This window comes from Lepidochelys olivacea (genome assembly GCF_965140295.1).
Source record: "Lepidochelys olivacea isolate rLepOli2 genome assembly, chromosome: 7".
NCBI classification, from domain to species: Eukaryota; Metazoa; Chordata; order Testudines; family Cheloniidae; genus Lepidochelys; species Lepidochelys olivacea.
This window is the reverse complement of record NC_140417.1, coordinates 712,944-735,899: the sequence shown is the minus strand read 5'-3', so window position 1 is coordinate 735,899 and position 22,956 is coordinate 712,944. Positions and strand designations below refer to the sequence as shown.

The 22,956-nt window shown below is 52.5% G+C and overlaps 1 protein-coding gene across 2 annotated transcripts in view; it reads right to left on the bottom strand.

Moving 5' to 3' along the window:
* MTMR14 (myotubularin related protein 14) overlaps positions 1–20,769 on the bottom strand; it is a 48,874-nt gene extending 28,105 nt beyond the window's left edge. The window contains exons 1-9 of one of the 2 annotated variants that reach the window (XM_084633842.1): positions 20,333–20,769; positions 19,801–19,949; positions 11,181–11,289; positions 9,400–9,475; positions 8,241–8,301; positions 6,667–6,789; positions 5,884–5,957; positions 1,537–1,607; positions 303–377 (exon numbers count right to left, since the gene is read on the bottom strand). In XM_084633842.1, the coding sequence (XP_084489968.1) occupies positions 303–377; positions 1,537–1,607; positions 5,884–5,957; positions 6,667–6,789; positions 8,241–8,301; positions 9,400–9,475; positions 11,181–11,289; positions 19,801–19,949; positions 20,333–20,467 (873 nt within the window). In that variant the 5' untranslated portion in view covers positions 20,468–20,769. The remainder of the gene's footprint in view (positions 1–302; positions 378–1,536; positions 1,608–5,883; positions 5,958–6,666; positions 6,790–8,240; positions 8,302–9,399; positions 9,476–11,180; positions 11,290–19,800; positions 19,950–20,332) is intronic. The other variant, XM_084633843.1, reaches the window with a different exon arrangement.
* Between the last annotated feature and the right edge of the window lie 2,187 nt (positions 20,770–22,956).

Genomic DNA, 22,956 nt, shown 5'->3' with positions numbered 1-22,956 from the left:
TGGCAGTGGCCTTTTGGATGGAACTGCCTCACCTGAAGTGATGAGGGGGGCTCATTCTGTACGTGCAGTTCCCTGCTGTTAGATACAAGGAGCGACAGCCTCATGATCTGAGTGCTTGCATGACAGGCATGTTCCTGCTCGCAGGCCTCTGCTGCCGGGGAGCCATCCTAGCAGGGCATGCAGGTAAACCTGCCACCTAGACTCACTGGGTGATGCTGCACAACCTGTGCCATGCAAGAGGACAGACCAGAGAACCAGAATGGCCTTACTCTGAATTCACCAGCAAGTGCCCCACTCCTCACCTGGTACTCGCGCCAGTCAATGTTCAAAGACCGGGTCAGAGACACTGGGATACTTAATGGAGCATCTACGTAATCCTGCAAAGAGACACCTCAGTCAATCACAGAGTACTGCTGAAGAGAAGGCATTGGGAAGTAACTAGTTAGTTACAGACAGCAAAACAGCAAGAGATGAACAATGCTTCTAGCAGAAGGGGGCCCAGTAGCACAAACTGCGGAGTGATTTGATCACTGCTCCTGTTCTGGATTCTACCAGTGCACGACTGTTTCTGGATGGGGATATATGCAGTGAGGTGAACAATTATAACCTGCTGGAATGACTGGCGTGCACCGTGATTGTTTCCCCGATCAGGAGAGGAGAAAGCTGGGGACAAAGCAGTCGCTAGCCATTTCCAAGAGTTCTCCATTGCAGAGCTGTCCCAGAGCCACACCCACCCAAGAACACAGGCTGCTTGAGAGCTGAAACCAGCTGTCTGCAGTGTCGCTCAGCACTCTGTGAACAAAGAAGTGATGCCCTTGCACAGCGCTTGGAGACTGGAAATATTTCAGCTTTGAGAGACCATTCCCCTGAAGAGAGCAGCATATTCCTTCCCCATACAGTACAGAGGAGCTCCCACAGATACTCCACACATCACAACGTGCTGCCCGCTGCCCACCACCCCAGAAATTCTTATGACTTGGGTTATTACCAGACCCCAACACACAGCTTCCCTCACGCTCTCACGCCCACATTCCCCTTGCTCGGCAGCATGCTTCTCCAAAATTGGAGACACCAGGACCGGTAGCTGCAAGGCATTCTTTCCCATTCTCCTTGCACGGCCAGCATCCAGAACAGACTACATCACTTCTGTTAAGCTCTGTCTGCCTCACGAGAGAGAGAAGCATTACAGTACAGCCTACAGCCAGGTGAGTTCAAGGGTCCCCAAGGCCTGTCCCATCCTCCCATGAAGGACAGACAAAGTAAATACAGAGGACATCTATTACATGATGACATCATGTTGCTGGATACCAGGACACCAGAACACCACACTTGCCATAGGAGGCTGGATCATTGGCCTGAGCTGCTCTTTAAGGAGTCAGCGTTCAGAGATGCCCTCCATTTGTTTGGTTTGAGGGCTGCTGATTCCCTTCCCGTGCCAGGGAGGAAGCACAGACTTCACCTGCTATTTTGAAAGTCCAAATTCAATTGCCAGACATAACAGACCCGAGAGCTACCCAGTCAGAAAGATCTTGGTACCTGCTTCCAGTTAAATATGAGACCCTCAGCTCTGTAATCCCGGTCTTTGTACTCCTTAAAAAATTCACAGCCTGCAAGAGAAGAGGTAATGAATGACAGTGCAGACAACTGATCACTAGCAGCAAAAGCCCCTTTGGGACTGGTAGTCTTAGCTCAGGAGCCAGAGGCCCCAGAGCACCACGTGAATCAGCAACAGTATGTCTGTAGGAGTTAAAGAGCAGCAATCAGCCCAGCATGCAGCAATGATCCAAAGTACTGACTCGGAGAAAGCAAACACCAAAGACTGAGCACGTCTGGAGCTTGAGAGACCCTGATATTCCTCCCTTCCCAAACGGCACATTTCACAGAGTGAGCCCCAGCTCCCAGGACCAGCACAAGGCTGTATCAGGATATCAGGAAAAACAGGGAAGAAGGAGGATCCAGGGAACTACAGGCCAGTCAGCCTCACCTCAGTCCCTGGAAAAATCATGGAGCAGGTCCTCAAAGAATCAATCCTGAAGCACTTGCATGAGAGGAAAGTGATCAGGAACAGCCAGCATGGATTCACCAAGGGAAGGTCATGCCTGCCTAATCTAATTGCCTTCTATGATGAGATTACTGGTTCTGTGGATGAAGGGAAAGCAGTGGATGTATTGTTTCTTGACTTTAGCAAAGCTTTGGACACGGTCTCCCACAGTATTCTTGTCAGCAAGTTAAGGAAGTATGGGCTGGATGAATGCACTATAAGGTGGGTAGAAAGCTGGCTAGATTGTCGGGCTCAATGGGTAGTGATCAACGGCTCCATGTCTAGTTGGCAGCCGGTATCAAGTGGAGTGCCCCAAGGGTCGGTCCTGGGGCCGGTTTTGTTCAATATCTTCATAAATGATCTGGAGGATGGTGTGGATTGCACTCTCAGCAAATTTGCGGATGATACTAAACTAGGAGGAGTGGTAGATACGCTGGAGGGCAGGGATAGGATACAGAGGGACCTAGACAAATTGGAGGATTGGGCCAAAAGAAATCTGATGAGGTTCAATAAGGATAAGTGCAGGGTCCTGCACTTAGGATGGAAGAATCCAATGCACTGCTACAGACTAGGGACCGAATGGCTAGGCAGCAGTTCTGCGGAAAAGGACCTAGGGGTGACAGTGGACGAGAAGCTGGATATGAGTCAGCAGTGTGCCCTTGTTGCCAAGAAGGCCAATGGCATTTTGGGATGTATAAGTAGGGGCATAGCGAGCAGATCGAGGGATGTGATCGTTCCCCTCTATTCGACATTGGTGAGACCTCAACTGGAGTACTGGGTCCAGTTTTGGGCCCCACACTACAAGAAGGATGTGGATAAATTGGAGAGAGTCCAGCGAAGGGCAACAAAAATGATTAGGGGTCTAGAACACATGACTTATGAGGAGAGGCTGAGGGAGTTGGGATTGTTTAGCCTGCAGAAGAGAAGAATGAGGGGGGATTTGATAGCTGCTTTCAACTACCTGAAAGGGGGGTCCAAAGAGGATGGCTCTAGACTGTTCTCAATGGTAGCAGATGACAGAACGAGGAGTAATGGTCTCAAGTTGCAGTGGGGGAGGTTTAGGTTGGATATTAGGAAAAACTTTTTCACTAAGAGGGTGGTGAAACACTGGAATGCGTTACCTAGGGAGGTGGTAGAATCTCCTTCCTTAGAGGTTTTTAAGGTCAGGCTTGACAAAGCCCTGGCTGGGATGATTTAACTGGGAATTGGTCCTGCTTCGAGCAGGGGTTGGACTAGATGACCTTCAGGGGTCCCTTCCAACCCTGATATTCTATGATTCTATGATCCCAGCAGGTGCCTCAGCAGAGCCCTGGCGGAAGGCCAGGACTGAAGGGCCCTGGCACACTAGGAAAGAGGTCCTCTGCCACTGAGCACCAGAGCCCCACACCTCCCCTCAGATCACACCAGAACATGTGCCGTGTTCACAGGAGCACCGTGGTAAGTGTTTCCAATAGGACTTGAGGAGCACACCAGTGACTGTTAGCCAGCTCGTCACAGGGAAGTGGGGCACCGAGTCCCCACCCACACGAGCAGGTCTAGAGGCAATGCCCTGGGGGAAGCCCAACAAGTTTCAGACAACCCCATGTTTGGGCAGTGTAAACCCTTGGTACACATTGACTGTTGGGAGGGAAAGAGACCTCTCTCTCTCTTTCCCCAGAGCCTCGTGGACTGGGGAAACCCACTAGCCCACACCTCCTATAGCCTATGTTTTTTGGGTCCTCTTCTCCTGTGAACCACCTTACTACTCTGCTACCATCTGCACAGGTCACTACCTCCCAGAATTCTCAGAACCAAGCAGAGAGAGTCACTTCAACCTCCTGCTGCTGCTGGGCAAAGCTCTGCATAGCAGCATTAACAGCTGTCTGCAGACTCCAGCAGACCACACTGCCCCAGGCAGGAGCTCTTCTGAACCACTGTTTGTACAGCAGTAGTGAGTAGAAACCAATCAGGGATCATGGCCCCACTGTGTTAGGCACTGCACACAAGATGGTCTCTGCCCCAGAGAGCTCTCATTCAAGGAACCAGAAAAGACAAGACATTTCTATTTAAAAAAAAAAAAAAAAGTAAACTTATATCTGCCTTAAATGATGGCTTACCCAATGCCCCCACCCCAGTAAGAGGCTCCTAGACACTTTGTTGAGTTGTTAAGGGGGCTTTTCAAACATTAAACAAAAGAAGTCCAGAGAGCCAATTCAGAGTGATGGCCGTGAGAACTAACACTTAAGTACCGCAGTGATGCGCACATCAGATGTCTGCGAATGAGAGGAAGCCATTTGAATTGTGGGAGCATAAGCACATCTACAGACCCCTCTCCTTAAATACACGTTCTCACTACATTCTGGAAACTCCAGATCAGAGCAAGCCAGGCTAAGAACCTGAAATTCTTACAATGCAACTCGTGATGCAACCTAAATTTGAGTATTTGCACAGAGTTCTACCACCCATTCGCCATGTTGCTCAGCTTGTGTGTATATGCACCTGGCTTAACGCAATACACAGCATTACTCTCCTTCCACACCACTACTGTGATCAGGCAGTACCCTGAAAGAGGTGAGGCTGGTACTCTAGTTACATTAAGCTCAAGCATGGAAGCGAGGAGCTGTTAAGGGCAGCAGCTGCAAGGGCACGAGGAGAGGAAGGAGCACTTTGATGTTGCTGTGACTATTATAAATGGGGTGTGCCAAGCCCCACAACACAGCAGCATTTCATTTTCACAGCCTCCTGTACAATTCTCCCTCTTCTGTCTAAAACCTTCACAGAATTAGCCACTGGGCCTGGCCATGGGGACATTATGGCTGAGCCTAAACTCTGTCGCACACACAGGTACTCAAATTGCGTAGAAGTAGCAGACAGATGTTTTTGGAGCTAATCCCAGAAGCCAGCGACATTGGCTTCACTTCTTGGCACCTTGACTATGTGGCACAGCAAACTCAGTACATAGCTTAGTTTACATAACTTATATTAATGCAGCCCCCCCCCCCAGTTTTCTTTTGTCCCTGGTCTTTGTCTCAATCTGCACCTTCACTGTAGGACATCGGGGGACACGCTGGGAGGTCTGGCAAGGGAGAGGAGCGGGAGAGACAGTTTGGGTTTGGAGCAGCAGCTGGGGCAGCTGAGGCTTTGCAATAGGGGGAATGAATCTCCCTTTCACCCCCCCCCCCCTTTGTGGGCAGGAGCAGGGGGATGGAGCCTTGAACCCCAAGAATCCCTCCCTTCCTCCTGGAAAGCAGCCATCTCACTCTCTGTACACTCAGCCATGTAACTGAATCCAGCACCAATGGGCAGGCTGAGCCCCTCCGTTTGTGTTTAGGTGATTAGCATTAACCAGTAACTGACAAGGGCCCTCACTGTGCTCCAGAGCTAACACAACCAGCACAGCCAATCGGAGCAGTTCACACCAGTTGGCAGTCTCGGGGCACGGCACTGCAGACACAGCATGGCAGTTCTCTTCAGAATGACAAAGACTAGAAACATCTTTAAAATGTTTTTGCGACAAAAGGCGGCTTCCATGGCAAATTCCCAAGCATGCAGCCTGGGGTGGGGCTGCAATACCCTGGCTGGATATGTAGAGGAAGCTTCTGAACCCAGCTACAGCTCTGGGACCTCCTCCCTGCACTGGAGACCCTTCTGCCACCACAAGGAGGGCTCAATGCAGATTGGTGCTGGCTGAATCCTCTAGTTCCTCCCCTGCTGCCCTCAGGAGAGGAGTTCCCCCTCCAGAGAAAAAAAGAGAAACATCCAGCAACTCCCAGTTGCCTCACCACACACAGAGACAATTCCCAATCCCCACCAGCAGATTGTCACCTGGCCCTTGGGAGTCCCTCTGGACATCAGTCCTATACCTGGATATGGGATGGAGAGGAGGGTAAAATCGGCATAGCGCTGAGCTTTGTCCACTTTCTCGGAAGACGTCACACTGAGAAGAGAAGAGAACGGTGCATGTATTTAGTGCAGGAGAGCACTCCATCTGGCCTATTAGAAGAATCTGCCTAGCCAAGCAATTCCTCCTACAGTGCTACATGACAGAAGAGCCCTGACTCCAGTTGTGGGTTGTGGAGTAAGAGTTCAGCTCACGGACAGTTACACGCTCAGCTCAGCTGAATCCCAGGGGAGGCATTCCCAGTCACTCATCCACCCACAGACTGGAAGGACGCCCCCACTCAAAAATGAGTCTCCTGATCATTGCACCAACTAGCCCCATAGGAGGAAGTCACATCACTGCTGTGATGCCATGGGGGATTGTGCCCCATGGATCAGAACATCCACCCACTCACTCCCTACTCAGAGAAGCCATAGGACAAACAGGAACCTATTGTGACTGCAGAAGATGACAAAGTTAAGCAGCTACCATGGTCTTCACAAAGGTACTGGTATGCTTGACTTGGGTACGGAAGAGAGGACCTTGATGTATGGCCTTGTATACCACTGGGGTTTCACTTTAAGGAACTTGCTGAATAGTCTGGATAACATCTCTAGAAGGCCCGGCCGTGAGGGATCTAGGAACTCCTTCTGGAATGCACTTTGGGGAAGTCAGACTTTTGTGCTTGCTTTAGTCGCTGGTCTGCACAATCTAAACAGCAGCTCCATTCCAAAGCCCACATATGGGCAAAGGACGCCATACTCACTTTAAGCCAAACTTCACTTTCTTGTTCTCCACCATCAGGTCACAGATATATCTGACAGACAGGTATCGAAGCAGCTTGATGTCATGTCCTCTGACCTTGTCAAACAGCTGGGAGTCTGCATTTCTGCAACAAGGTACAAGAGAAGGCAAGATTCTCAGGGCCAGTCAGACAGATTCAGTTTCCTTCCCGGGCTGCAGAGAGCCTGGATTCTACTTGCTGAAGTAGCACTCCACCAGCGGCACTCAAGCTGCCCTGCCCAGAGCTCTCCTACCCTACGCCACAGGAACGCCTTCGCACCCCTTCAGCAGAACCCTGCAACCAAGAAGCAGGCTGGTGCCATTCATTCCCACAACGACTGCCCAGCTGCTCACGGAGAACTCAGAGGGGCTAAAGGGCTAATTTTATAACAAGTAATTAGGCAGAATCTCAGAAGAGCCATCAGAACCGGTGTGACTTTCTGTGATGTACTTATCCTTGAGAGAAAGTGCACAGCACCACGCAAGAAAAGCAGGCCTCAGTTCCTGAAGGGCTGGAGGCCTTTCCCCCCATGGACTTGGACACGCTCAAAAAGCGGAACCTCCTGGATGACCGAAAGCCAGTTTACCCCCTGGAGCTATCCCATCTGCAGAGGCAGAGCGTGCATTCCTGCCCTTTTCCGAGGCTGCTACAAGCAGCCTGTTCCACATAACTATAACATGCAAGCGTCAGAACCCCAGTGTGGAGAAGTGAATGGAGTCCTCTAGCCATAGCCTAACAAGAGCTGGAAAGAAAGGGGCTAGCCACTTCCTGGTGTGATTCACAGATGTTACAGGCAGATGGGACTCCTGATAGCCTGGTCTGACCTGCTCAGCACAGACCTAGGACTTACTTGAATTCATTCCTGCTTCAAGTCCAACAGTGTGAATGTGATGCCTCGTTTATACAGCTCAGAGTCACACTGACTTTGTTGCCATATTGTGCTGTGAACCTGTCTAGTTCTGTTCGCCAACACCCATAGGTCTTTCTGCATTGCTGACCCCACATGGCTCTCCCACCCACCGAGTCTCAATTCGGCAGGATTTCCCTTCCAGGTACATCAGCTGCAGTTTGGCAGGCAGGCAGAACGGTGCTACTTTCAGTGTCCTCCTTCCTGCCCCAAACCATCACCATGCTGCAGTCACATATGCAGCCTGTTCCTCTCTAAGCAGAGGTCCAGAACCATTTCTCCTCGGTATGGATTATACATCTCGTAGACCCAGAAGTACCACTTCTGCGTAATTTAGGAGCCTCTTTAATGACTTGGATCTGCCTGCCCCAGTCCCTCCCTCTCTCAGCCTCCAGTGGGAGACGGGGCGGCTTTAGGGAGCTAGTTGGCCCCAGAGTGCTAGCACATTCGGTTTTAGTTTTTGTACCTACCCCCGAGACGTTCTGAAGGGCCCGTCTTTATGAGCAAGGCAAACAAGAGCCCACAGCCTGCAGTGACCCCACACTGCACCCACAGTTCAGTTTAGACATGAAGGAGTTGGAAATTCAGAGACTGAACTAGCCAATCAGCTCTTAACTCCTCTCCCTCCACCCAAATACCACGTACAGACCTGAACGCAGAGTCTTCTTCTGAAAGGTCTTCGGTATCAGCCCAAGGATCATCAGAGCCCCCTGCAGGGAAGCCACAGCAGGGACCATGCATTAGTGGCCAAGGCTTGTGTAACAACTCCAGCTTCTCTCCCACTTCCCATCCAAGTGGGTTACAAGTTGGCTTTGTCACCTCACTTAAAAGAGTTCTCAGCTGTGACCATCTCCAGCGAGAAACAACCCCATTGTCCCACACACCCAGCCCATCAGTTTCATGAGAGCAAGAAAGGGTTTGGACAACCCAGGCAGGTTTGTTCCAGGATGGAATCCAGAGCGGAAAGATGCCATTAGATCACAGAACCATTCTCTGGCAGCTACGGCAGAAAAATTACCCACGCTCACTAGTGTTTTGTCCAGTCTAGTTTTAGAAGATCCAGGTTATGGGCTCCTGCCACTTCCCTTGAGACTCACAGACTAATACATGTTACCATTACCAGAGTTGCAATCCTAAACCTAGATTTTATGCCCTTATTCCTAGTTCCATTCCATGTAGTACACCAAGTTTTTCACCCTTTTAGTGACAACACCCTTCAAATATTTGCAGATCAATGCTCCCCGCCAGCCACCCTTTAACCAAGCTAGATATACTGATCTCCATAATGACAGGTTTCAGAGTAACAGCCGTGTTAGTCTGTATTCGCAAAAAGAAAAGGAGGACTTGTGGCACCTTAGAGACTAACCAATTTATTTGAGCATAAGCTTTTGTGAGCTACAGCTCACTTCATCGGAAGCATTCATCATGTTCTCTGTGTATATAAATCTCCCCACTGTATTTTCCACTGAATGCATCCGACGAAGTGAGCTGTAGCTCACGAAAGCTTATGCTCAAATAAACTTGTTAGTCTCTAAGGTGCCACAAGTCCTCCTTTTTGATCTCCATAAGTCACCCTCTCCATCACCCAAACATTTTTTGCTACTATTCATTGAACTCTCAACTGTGTCAATACCTTTCTGGAAATCAGGAGCCCAGAAACAGACACCATATTCCAGGGTGGTACCATACCAGACAGAGATTATTACATACTGGCCCACACACCCACCCCCAAATATGCCCAGGTGCTATATTCACACTGATTTTCAGGCACTGAATAGCCACTCAAGTATATATGCTTCCGCACTTACCTGAGAAAATGTAGTTGTACCCAGTACGTCCATACAGTTCTCCCCATCCAGCCAGGGTCGCTGACCTACAAACATGCTGGAGAAAATGTCGTTATTAACTACTTATAAAAATTGTATTCCTCTGAAGGCCTTCTGCCCATTTACACTGAAAGCCCATGCCTTGTTTCTGTCCACTGAGAGCCCTCTATCTCATCATTCTCACTTCCCAGGTTTCTCCCTGGAACTGAGTCTCTATGGTCTGGATTATTTTTCATTAGCTTGTGTATTTTCCAGATGAATTTCAGGGTTATTTCTTACCACATTTCTGACCTCTAGTGCCTGTATTTTCCTCAGTCTCACTAAATTAGTCATGTTGGAGTTCTGATAACATACTGGCTGAACCTGATCTTCCCAATCGTTACCTCACTACCCGCCCCCCCACCCCCCACCAATTGATGACATCGATTCACTCGTTCTTAAGGGCCAGCAAAGTCCACATGACAGTATCCTAGCCACTGGTATTTCGGGTAAGACATAATGAGCCAGAAGACCGTTAACATAGTTCTTCGAGTGTGCCACACATGTCCTTCCACTGTAGGTGCATGTGCTACTCCTGGGGGAATTCTGTGATACCGCGCAATGCAGAATTTGCCAGAAATTAACGTTGTGCGCGCAGAATTTCCTTTCCCCGCACAGAAATGGGCTGCAATGCTGCTAGCCACCACTACGGGCTGCTGGATCTGGCAGAGCCCAGCTCTTACACAGAAGACACTGTGTGGGTGGGGGGGGGGGGGGGGAAGAGGAGAGAGGGAGAGAGCTAGTGTGTTCCTGGCAGCTGCACTTCCCAGCATGCCCTGAGGGAAGGAGAGGGCAGTGTCTGGGCTGGGGGAGCCTCAGCTGGGCTCTGGGTGGGTTGGGGGGGGGGGAAAGAGGAAGGTGGCAAAGAAACAGGAACTGGGTTGTCATAGGGGTTTCTTTAACTCTCTTCTCCTGGGAGAGTTTTTGTGTGCGTCTGTATTGTGACAGGTCTCAGAGGAGCGGCCGTGTTCGTCTGTATCCACACAAAGAACAGGAGGACTTGTGCCACCTTAGAGACGAACCAATTTATCTGAGCATAAGCTTTCGTGAGCTACAGCTCACTTCATTGTTTCAGACATACTTGCTGGCAGGTATTTTGAAATAAATTACCAAAGTAACTGAAACTGGTGTGATTATGTCGTGTGATTTTGCATATACAGCAAGCTACTTAATCTGGTCAGGAACAACCTCTGAGGCACACCTCCAGAATAAAACTATTTGAGAGAACGTTTCCAGCAAAGACAGGGCTACAGAGAAGGGTAATCCTCCCTCTCAACCCCCTCCCCTGAAATTTCCCTAGCTCTTCAGGAAGAATCTGGCAATCAGTGAGATGCCAGATGAGGCTTTGTTTGGCACCCTGGCACACTAGAGTGGTTGCTTGATGAAGCAGTACAATGTTATCTCCAATGCTGTTCTCAGAGTGAGTGTAAGAGCTCCATCCAAGAGCAGTGCTTCCCCCCTAACCCCAGCTTCCAGGATCCTAGCACAAATCCCACCTGTTTGGGGCCTGGAGCACCAAGCAGCGATCATCTCCATCACTGCTCCAAGGCACCTTATCAGACTCTTTAGTCTGTGCCCAGGAATAGACACGGAGGGGGCAGGAGAGCTGATGGCCCATAAAGACCTGCCTCTGCATAGCTCCAGTAAACACTGTTCAGAATGCCAGGAGAAAGGACATTCCTGAAGCTAAAGCAAACAAGACAAATGTGCTTATGCAGCTTTACCTTTCCCTTGTACAGAATGACTGGGCAGACAAATCGTCCTCTACATCTGGCCATCTTACTGCGGCTGATGAGGTCCTGCAGTTTGCTGACCTGCACAGTGCTCTCAAACCTATCAAACAGAGAGAAGCGTCCCCATTATCTCATATCATCATGGTGGTCACATTTTGGCTACAATCTCAGCACCCACATCCCTTTAGCTGAAAGGCTGGCTATGAAGTCAAGGAGCCAGGGGACTCTTTGAGGAACTGCTTGGCTTGTAATCAGATGGATGTGCTCCCACCACCCAAGTCAATCTCTTGCTGTTGAAAAGCACCGGCCTGGTTTGCTCTTGAAGACACTCACTGCAGCAGGATCAGGTGTGCAGAAAGTCTGTTGTCACATGCGATGCTCCTGGGGGTATATGCAAGGCTGTGAGGCACTTTGCTACCACCTGCCCTGAGAGTGAGAGCATCTTGTCTGCACCTGCCAGGGGTCGGGTCCCTGACAACCCTAGGCACAGAAGCACAAACACTCCTCCGTCACCACCAGCCTCAGCTCTGCTGCCCCTCTACAGGTAAGCGATAGATGTACTCCAAGTCCTCCAAATAGCCCCGGAGAGCCCAACCCCTGCTCCACCAGACACACAAATTACCAGAACTGCTTTCTCAAAGAAACAGGACGCAACAGCTTATTAGCCCACCTTAGATTACAGCTCCACTTTAAACAAATCTAAGTGGTGTGTGTTTAGAGAAAGAAAGTATAAGTTTATTTAGCAAAGAACAGAGATTCATGAAATAGAAAACAAATACAGAAGAACCTCAGAGTTACAAACACCAGAGTTATGAACTGAGCAGTCAACCACACACCTCATTTGGAATCAGAAGTAGAGACCCAAAAAAAGCAAATACAGTACAGTACTGTGTTAAACTCGGAGGTTCTTTTGTATTGGAAACAAAAGGTTAAACAGATAAACTCATACCACACTTTCTATGGTTTAAACTCACCTAACAAGTTCTCCTCCTGTCCAAAAAAATTTCTCACCCAAAGTTCTTTGCAGCATTTTCAGACAAGCCTGGCTGAGATCCCCTTTTCATGAAGCAAACCCACTGTCAGTTTATTTCCTTGGTGAAGGATGCCAGGATGTGTGTTTTCCACCCCGAGAAATACCAGATCAAACATCTGACCTTCACCTGAAAACAGAATTCCCTCCCCCATGTCCCGCTGTTTACCTCTCCCTGTTAACTTCCTTCTGAAATCTCCACAAGATCGCCATTAGCATTTGACTTAGGATGCTAACAAAGGTCTACTGTAACACAACACACAGTACTCAGTGCTTAGCTAGGGCAATAACATCTACCCCTCCTGTCTAGCAACGTTTGTCTCAAAGCACGCTACCTTTGAGTGACCTGCCTAGAATTACAAGGCCCTAAGGACATAATTTCCCGTATATACATATATCTTCTTACACATTAAGTGCACACACCTCTCGCAATGATTTCGCTGACCAGTGAGACACAGGCTTTTGTTGGAGACCTTCCATGACATTCCCTGGGGGACTAGCAGGTAGACACCAATCCCAGGGGATCTCTGTAACCCTCAGGCACTCCTGGGCCCAATGCCAAAGAGGTCCCTGGGTCACAGCGTGACACTGTTTCGGGTTTACCTGACGTGTCTGGGGCAGATCCTCCCGCTGTGAGCAGGTGGCCGTGAAGGGCTGGAAGTCCACCAAAGGAAACACTCCCCTGCCACTGGCTGCTAGTGACACAGGTGTTCTGCTTCTGTCCCCTGGAGCTCCGCTCTTTCCCCATTCAGGCTAGTAATTTACACACCCCACCTTGTTACACTTGAGAGCCCAATCCCCTATTCTGGACACCTGCAAAGTGCACCGATCCACTGCCTCCATGGAAGGAAGCCTCCCAGCTCACTGGTTTCACCTCCGTGCAACCCTCTCCTTAGCTGGCCCTTAGACAAGGCCCTTAGACAAGTCTGTAGTGAAACCAAACGGATGGGTATGTGATAGCGCTTGACCTAGAGATTCCAATATAAATGAGTATAAGGATTTGGAACACAAGATTACAGAAAAAACAAACTGCAATCTCTAGCCTATAATTATTACCAAGTTACTAACCCGTCTCAGAAGGTATTTCTCACCCAAGGGTGGTCTTTGCAGCACCTGTCCAGCTCAAGGTGGGACCCACTTTTCATGTCACCCCTCCACCCCTGCTCATAGAGTCTCCTCCTGTAACGGATAACCATGTGGGCCATTTCTTCTGCGCTTAGACACTCACAAGCTATTGTTTCTTAGACCAGGGCCCCCCTCTTCCCAAAACTCTCCTGGCTGTAGTTTGCCTTTGTAAATCTCCAGCCTGCATCTAGTACAGAGAGGCTGTCTCCAGGGACAATCATTGTTCTCATGGGACGGTCACTGTTCTCATGGGACAGGAGATCCTTGGCATGGCTACGGCTGGCCTGGGTCAGCTGACCAGGCCTCACACAGTATGTAATGTTGTAAAATTAAAATTGTAAAATTGCAGTGTAGCTTTTTGGATTTGGGCTGCAGCCCGAGCTCTGGGACCCCATGAGGGGGCAGGGTACCAAAGGCTGCGCTCCAGGCCAAGCCTGAACGTTTAGCCCCGCACTCCAGGCCCCATGAGCCCGAGCGATCTGACCCGTGCCAACCGCGGCCGGGCCACAGGTCTTTTATTCCAGTGTAGACGTATCCAGGCTGATTGGGTCAGCTCTCAGAATGCCCCTCCACAGGTGACAGGTTTCTCTTCTGGCAGACTTGGAACAGAATATCCTACATGTTACACAACTCCACAATTGCTCTCCATACAAACACCTTACACTAACCATTACAGTCGGCTAGTTCTTAGCTTTGGGCAGAGACCACACACAATCCCTTTCAGTAGGGCATTGAGAAAATGGTCGGACCCAGATGTAATATACCTGCCTGGGCATGTTTGGACATGTCGGTTTCTTACATGGCTATCAGAATAGCCTGCTATAGACTGGCTGCAGCAGCATCGCAGTTCACTAGTTTAAGGCACTAGTAAATGATATGACCATGCCTTGTAAAAAATCCACTATTTTCACACTGTTTTTTCCTCAGAAAAACCCAAACCCTCACACCCACTGTTCAGGCTGCATTTATATACACAGATCAAAAAAGAGAGAACTCAAGCCTGAATGCTCACTGGACTTTAATGTTGATGACTTGTGCATGTACATTTTAGCATAATTAGACTTATCAACAGTCTAAAACTGGCTGGAAATTAGAGTGCTAGGTAATTAGATTAATGACGCATCTAGAGAAGCATCTCCACTGTCCAGGCTGCACTCAGCTATCCAGTTAAAGCGAAACTGAAATCCCAAAAGTTTTAGCCCTGAAGATACATCGACCACAAGCTAAACCTCTGTCACTTACACCCACATGAGAGTTTAGGGTTTATAAGAATATGAAGCTACTCCTCAATGGGTTCTGGATGACTCAAAATGATCCATGGGTAGAGTTTGTGGTTGGTATTTAACATTTTTCATATTCTTCTTATAGACAACTTTATTTCAGCTCTCCACTTACAAAGAATTTTGATATGCAGAGGATTTTAAAGAATTAAAAAAACCCAAGTAGTTGCCATTCTTTAATGGTTTGCATTCACAGCCATCTAGGGGAAGTTAGTAAAATACCAACATGCAAGATTATACATAACAGTGGGTAAGCCTGTGTGAACCTTCGTACAGAAAAAAGTTACCGAAAGATGCATCTGCCCAGAAGAGACTCTGCAGAGACGAGGTCCCTGTTTCAACAGAGATTAGGAGCTCTGCAAGGCAAGCACCTTCTCATGTATCTCAGAGTGCGCTCCTCTACTGCACACCGGAGGGGTACAGAGGGGAGAGCCTGGTGGCAAAGAAGACTGTGCCCAATACACAGTTTAATGCCAACCCAATTTAAACCTGGCAGTTAATAAAATTCCCAAAGTAAAAGCCTCTGTTACCTGATGGGTTGCGGAGGTAATATATAGCCTTTCTGCACAGGTATGCCACTACAGCATTTTCCATAACAAAAATGTAATCCGTAGAGGCTAGAAGCAATCAGTTAAGGTAACGTCCCTAAAATTCCCACTATCCTTTATGGTTCCTAAATCTGGTTGGCAATACAGTCAAATGAGACATCATCTAACACAGTCGGACAGACAGCGTCCGAGACGTATACATCAGGAATGTGTGCGTTGAAAGAGTTCATAGCGCGCCTTGTTTAAACTGGATGTGTAATGTGAAAATTCACAGAGTCAGGAACTAATTTCACAGACCAAAAAAGCTTTCTTCATGCAGAGCTCAGGTGCCCGGTGGTATCTCGTGTCCTTTCAGAATGTCGAGCTCCGCAAAATAAACTTCCAAAAACCAGGAAATAGAGAGTTAAGGTAAATGCTTATGCAACCTTAACTCTGCCCCCACTGGAGCTGGCAATGGCCACTGGCAGTTATCTGCATGCACTCCAGCTGCATTCACTGTCTTAGGTATAGGCATTAGATAGAAGAGCTGGGACTATGATATGAAGTGATCTTGGGGGCAGTATGTGTGTGAGCCCCTCTTCCTGACCCCCTCATGTTGGTGGGGGAGAGAGATGACACAAAAGAGGTACACGTGTACCTTGAGAGATCCAGTATGCCTCATCTCAGCACTGTGCTATGTGAGTCATGGGCTTGGCAGCAGTTAGGTGGGAGAGGAGCATAGTCTGTGGGTAAGTGAAAAGCATTAGATGGCATTGTGCACACAAGGGTGAAGGGGTTGTAACAATTAGCAGATACGGTGTACAGTCTGTGGAGTAGGCAGATTATTTGAGCATAGGACAGGTGAGGTAGCTGCTGCTCAGTACAGGGCAGAGGCAGATTGTAAGTATGTGTTATGAGCACATTGGGGCATTACCTCAATTAGGGCAGAGTTAAAGTTGTGTGTCTATGTACCTTCACTCTATATGTCCCGGTTTTCAGAGGTTTGAGATTTGCTCAACTCAGTCTTCTGGAATGGTGCAATATACCATTGGATAACCTTAACTGTATGTTACAATGTTTGTTGCCAGTGAATTTCCTAGGTGCATGGTTTGGGGTTTGTTTTTTTGGGGGATGGGGGCAGAGAGTTATAACAGAAAGCGTGTTGTGGGTAGAAGTTTGCAGACATTTAGGCAGTTGTAATTCTCTTATAGGTCTGCAACTGAGACTCTGCTGTGACCGGTTGATAATACCTAACCCTTGTATAGCACTTTTCATCAGTAGCTCCAAAGGATGGAAACATCTCTGTGGTACAGATGAGGAAACTGAGGCAAAGAAATGAAGTGCTTCACCAAAGTCAACCTTCACGCCAGTGGCAGAGCCAGGAACACAGCCCCAGTTTTCTGAGTCCCAGTAGGCCACAAAGACACTAGGTGATTGCTAGGTGCCCACCTCCCTCGGTGTACTTTCTTCTAGTGGAGTGGGGATAACCACTGTGCTTTGAAGTGTGGGTATCATGCAATTGCTAACAGGGCCAATGCCAGAAATCTCATCTGTGGGCTACGTCCCAAGAACTTGACAGTTTGCTTATGTCATAAACATACAGCTAAGGGTAGCATAAAATCCCTCCTTTACCTGTAAGGGGTTAAGAAGCTCAAATAACCTGGTTGGCTCCTAACCAAAAGGACCAATAAGGGAAGAAGATCCTTTCAAATCTGTGGGGGGAGGTTTTGTTTGTGTGGTCTTTTGTTGTTCTCTCCGGGACAGAGCGAGACCAGGGCAGGGAAAAAAAAAACAACCTCTCCTAAAACCCTTCCTGAAATAAGCATCTAGATTACAAAAATTGTAAGTAAAGCAAGGAAATGCGTTAGCTTGTGAATTTTCCCTATGCTAAGCGGGAGGTTTATTCCTGTTTTTTGTAACTTTAAAGTTTTGCCTAGAGGGGAATCCTCCGTGTTTTAAATCTTATTACCCTGTAAAATTATCTTCCATCCTGATTTTACAGAGGTGTTTCTTTTACTTTTTCTTTATAATAAAGTTCTGTTTTTAAAAACCTGATTGGTTTTTAGTGTCCTAAAAACCCAAGGGTCTGGTCTGTGCTCACCTTGTTTACCTATTTGGTTGGTATATTATTCTCAAGCCTCCCCAGGAAAGGGGGTGAAGGGGCTTGAGGGGATATTTTGGGGGAAACAGGAACTCCAAGTGGTCCTTTTCCTGAATCTTTGTCTAACTCACTTGGTGGTGGCAGCAAGGAAGAATTTGTGCCTTGAGAAAGTTTTTAACCTAAGCTCCTAGAAACAAGCTTAGGGGGTTTTTCATGTGGGTCCCCACATCTGTGCCCTAGAGTTGAGATGGGGAGGGAACCCTGACAGCTTACACGGTGGTTACAGGTTTCAGAGTAGCAGCCGTGTTAGTCTGTATTTGCAAAAAGAAAAGGAGGACTTGTGGCACCTTAGAGACTAACCAATTTATCTGAGCATGAGCTTTCGTGAGCTACAGCTCACTTCATCAAATAAATTGGTTAGTCTCTAAGGTGCCACAAGTACTCCTTTTCTTTTTACGGTGGTTACAGGAACTTTAAGCATCTGAGAAAAGACTAGCATCTCTTCCCGCTCTCACCACACCCACACAACATATAACTCTCCCCACACTATTTCCAGATCACCCTCCCTTCCCTAAGTCATTAGAAATTTAGAAGCTAGGTGCCCACAAAACGCAGTGGTAGAATGTGTGTGAACTTTACAAAAACCTGTTTTTTCAGGGGTTGTGTCTCAGGAACCACTTGCTCAAATGACCCCAAATTTGGATCTCTAACCCTACCTCGCACTCCCATGAGGTACACCAAATTTCAAGACAATGCAAGTAAGCATAGGGGTTTTAGAGCCCTTAGAAGAATTCTTCTTTAAATAGAGAAGTCTTTTCAATCGTAACAGTTGTAAACTACTGGCCCTCCTCTATAGCACGGTATGGAATTAACCATCAGCAGCTGCACTGCTATACCCAGATTCCCACGGCCCCTGCTGAGGACGTGCACCAACACGAGGAGCGCAGCATGGACAGGCAAAAGCAACTCAATTGCTGTGGTTGCTGTATGTCAACATAACTTTGGTTGACTTCATTTTGTCATGTAGACTTCCCCTTAGGAGTACTCAATATTTTCCTTTCTAGCCTATCCAATTAGAGGACAAGAACACCATTTTCAGAGCTCTTATTTCATTCTACAAATGCAAAGCATTTATCTCACTTATTCCCCACAAGACTAACATGTTACACAACACACACCTCAATCACATCCAATCACTATTAAAAAGTTCACCATCAACAGCAGCCTATGTATGACCAATAAGGACTTAGCTCTCCTAGGCCCAACTGTTAGACCCTCCAATTCCACAGCGTTTAGTCCCACTCACGTAGTTTCTGGGATAACTTTTTCAAAAGCTTTATAACTTAAGTCAAAATCAATGGTTTCCAACATATAGTAAGCTGATTCACTAATAGGTTACAAATAAAAGCATAGAGTTTGGGTTGTTGTATGTGGCTCAAAATTAGTATCTCCAATACACGAATCCCAGAAGCCGAACAAGTTTTATCAGCAAATGATTGTCCAAAAACATATTACAAAAGTTTGAGTAATTTTCATGTTTGAAAATTTTCAGTCATCTGACGAGGCAGTGCAAATACCATGGAACTTAAATAACCAGTCATAACAAACCTACCGCACATACGAAGAGAGCAGCTTGCTGACTGCCTGAAAGCGATTCACACTTTGGGACCTCAGAGCCAAGTACTGGCCAAGCCTAACTGTGCTTGGTAATGAGATCTGACATAATCTCAGCCCAAAGTACAATGAATTTCTTACTCCCACAGTCAGTGGCACAAGACAGTTCACAGAAGCATTCTGCTCTCATCCACATGCTCCTGCCTTGCACCTACACCTGATTCAGCCTCACCCCCCAAAACAGGGTCAAAAGTCCAGTTGCATTTATTTAACACCAAGAGAGCATTCATCGCTATACAAATATGAAGAATGCTACAGTACCTACACCAGATAGTGTAATCTGAAAAAATTAGTCCACCCTTAACTGCTGTGCACCTAAAGCTGCCTTGCAACATATTCGGGTTTTCCCATCCAACAAATTGAAAAAAATTAGCTTATTTCTTCTCTTGCCGAAAAGCCCAAGAGTTTGAGGCAGCAGCTGCTCTGAAAGTGCCAGAAAGACTGCAAAGCTCCACAAGATTAAGGACTAGAGCAAAGTATCCTAAAACCATGGAACAGCCTCCCCACTGCCAACTTCTCAGTAAGGTGCAGAGACACAGTTCTGTAGGACAAAAGTAACCTAGTGGGTAACCTGCCTAGTTAAAAATAGGGAGTTTGTACATCCAGCAGGCAGTGCAGGCACAATTATAACGCTGCAAAGAGGGCACTTTCAGTTTTTTCCTGCTTCTCAAGAGCCCAGTCATGCAGGTAAGATGGGAAGACTAGCTAGCCCGCTGTGGAAATGCCACCTTTTGGAGCTACTCAATCTGGAGCCTTGGAGCACACTCAGTCTATGTGTCTCGTAGGTGACACAGGGTTTGGGCAGTTCTGTATGGCTCTCCTGCAGCCAGCTCTCCTGGCACGAAGGAGGGAGGCCGGGGCAGGAGTTACTTACATGTTCCGGTCCCTGTCAGTGCTCTCGTACTCTAGGAAGACTATCTGCCGGGGATAGTGGCCACAAATTTCCCCGTTCACATTCTGGATCAGGCTGTAGCAATAGTCCCTGCCAAACAGCTCCAGGCAGCGCTTCTCAATCCTCTCCACCTGCAAGACAGCCAGATTTACAGCTCAGGGGCTGGAGCTCAGGCTGCCCCCTCCCCTCAGGGCACAGAACACCTCTGCTATAGTCGCCACCACAGGCCTTGGCCTAGGCAGGAGGGGGCGGCTCTGGCCCAGCTGGAAGCGAGGTGTGTTTCAGGGGGTCTCGCCCAGCCAGCAGGGGGAGAGGGCGTCAGCGTCTCTCAGACCAGGGAAAGCCAGCGGGGTCCCGCGGGTGTCTCTCGGCACAGCCGGGGAAGGGTGGCGCGGGACGTGCCTCGGGGGACGTGCCTCGGGGCCCGGCCCGGCCGTAGGGAGGGGTGTCGACCCAAAGGGGCGGGGCTCTCGGGGGCCGCAGGTCCCGCCGGGGCTTGGCCTCGGCCTCTCACCTTCGCGGTGCTCCCGGCCCCGCCGCCGCCGCCCCCGTCCTTGGCCCGATACTGCGCCCGGGAGAACTCGAGCAGCAGCTCGGCCAGAGCCCGCTCCCCGGAGCCCGCCTGGGGGCAGCCCCGGGCCCCCGCCATCCCCGCCCGCTCACGGCTCCCGGCCCATCGCGGCCCGCACTCGGCCCCCGGGCTGCGTCCGTTCCCCGCTTCCGGGGCCACGGCGCGCACCGGACATTCGCCGTATGCCCAGCCAATCCGCTGCCGAGAGGGGACCGGGAGGCACCATCCCTTCCGGGCGCTGGCGTGACGTCATGACATCGCGACGCAGCAACTCGAGCACCTCGCGCCAGGCCAGGCGCTCCCGCTATAGACGAGCACGCGCCTGGCGGGGTCCCTGCCCCGCCCCCCCTTCGGCGGCGCTGCAGGCTCCCGCCCCGCCCATTGGGCGGCCCCGCTGGCCTGGGGACCCCAGCGGCGCCAGCTCCAGCCCCGCCCCCCCCCCGCATCGCCCCGGCCCCCAGCTTCGCCTCAGCCCGCTCTGCCCGGCTCCGCCCCCCCCCACTTCCCCTCCGCCCGGCCCCGGCCCCGGCCCCCAGCCCCGCCCCCGCTTCCCCTCAGCCCGCTCCGCCCGGCCCCGCCCCCCCCGGCCCCCAGCCCCGCCCCCGCTTCCCCTCGGCCCCGCCCCCGCTTCCCCTCAGCCCGCTCCGCCCGGCCCCGCCCCCCCCGGCCCCCAGCCCCGCCCCCGCTTCGCCTCAGCCCGCTTCCCCTCGGCCCCGCCCCCCCGCATCGCCCCAGCCCCGCCCCCGCCCGCTCCGCCCGGCCCCGCCCCCCGCATCGCCCCGGCCCCCAGCTTCGCCTCAGCCCGCTCTGCCCGGCTCCGCCCCCCCACCACTTCCCCTCCGCCCGGCCCCGGCCCCGGCCCCCAGCCCCGCCCCCGCTTCCCCTCAGCCCGCTCCGCCCGGCCCCGCCGCCCCCGGCCCCCAGCCCCGCCCCCGCTTCGCCCCAGCCCGCTCCGCCCGGCCCCGCCCCCCCGGTCCCCAGCCCCGCCCCCGCTTCTCCTCAGCCCGCTCCGCCCGGCCCCGCCCCCCCCGGCCCCCAGCCCCGCCCCCGCTTCTCCTCAGCCCGCTCCGCCCGGCCCCGCCCCCCCCGGTCCCCAGCCCCGCCCCCGCTTCTCCTCAGCCCGCTCCGCCCGGCCCCGGCCCCCCCGGCCCCCAGCCCCGCCCCCGCTTCCCCTCGGCCCCGCCCCCCCGCATCGCCCCCGCCCCCAGCCCCGCCCCCGCCTGCTCCGCCCGGCCCCGCCCCCCCGCATCGCCCCAGCCCCGCCCCCGCCCGCTCCGCCCGGCCCCGGCCCCCCCGGCCCCCAGCCCCGCCCCTGCTTCGCCTCAGCCCGCCCCCCCGGCCCCCAGCCCCGCCCCCGCTTCGCCTCAGCCCGCTCTGCCCGGCTCCGCCCCCCCACCACTTCCCCTCCGCCCGGCCCCGGCCCCGGCCCCCAGCCCCGCCCCCGCTTCCCCTCAGCCCGCTCCGCCCGGCCCCGCCGCCCCCGGCCCCCAGCCCCGCCCCCGCTTCTCCTCAGCCCGCTCCGCCCGGCCCCGCCCCCCCCGGCCCCCAGCCCCGCCCCCGCTTCTCCTCAGCCCGCTCCGCCCGGCCCCGCCGCCCCCGGTCCCCAGCCCCGCCCCCGCTTCTCCTCAGCCCGCTCCGCCCGGCCCCGCCCCCCCCGGCCCCCAGCCCCGCCCCCGCTTCTCCTCAGCCCGCTCCGCCCGGCCCCGCCCCCCCCGGTCCCCAGCCCCGCCCCCGCTTCTCCTCATCCCGCTCCGCCCGGCCCCGGCCCCCCCGGCCCCCAGCCCCGCCCCCGCTTCCCCTCGGCCCCGCCCCCCCGCATCGCCCCCGCCCCCAGCCCCGCCCCCGCCTGCTCCGCCCGGCCCCGCCCCCCCGCATCGCCCCCGCCCCCGCCCGCTCCGCCCGGCCCCGGCCCCCCCGGCCCCCAGCCCCGCCCCTGCTTCGCCTCAGCCCGCCCCCCCGGCCCCCAGCCCCGCCCCCGCTTCGCCTCAGCCCGCTCCGCCCGGCCCCGCCCCCCCGCATCGCCCCGGCCCCCAGCCCCGCCCCCGCCTGCTCCGCCCGGCCCCGCCCCCCCCGCATCGCCCCAGCCCCGCCCCCGCCCGCTCCGCCCGGCCCCGGCCCCCCCGGCCCCCAGCCCCGCCCCCGCTTCCCCTCGGCCCCGCCCCCCCGCATCGCCCCGGCCCCCAGCCCCGCCCCCGCCCGCTCCGCCCGGCCCCGCCCCCCGCATCGCCCCGGCCCCCAGCCCCGCCCCCGCCCGCTCCGCCCGGCCCCGCCCCCAGCCCCGCCCCCGCCCCCCCCCGGCGCCGTGGGTCGGGCTGCGCGGGTGTCCGTGTCCCGCCCTGGCGCTGCGGCGCTGGAGCCCAGGCCGGAGCGGGGCCGGGGCCGGGGCCGGGGCCGGGGCGTGTCTGCGCTGCGCGGGGCCCTGGGGCGGTCTGGCGCCAAAGCATTAAACATTCTGCGCGCAGTATTTTAAAGTCCCGCAGACCGTGTCTGTGAAATAAACGCGGAGGCTCCCGCGGCCCGGGGAGCCCCGGCCCCTGCTGCCCAGAGGCGGGCGATCAGCGTGCGGC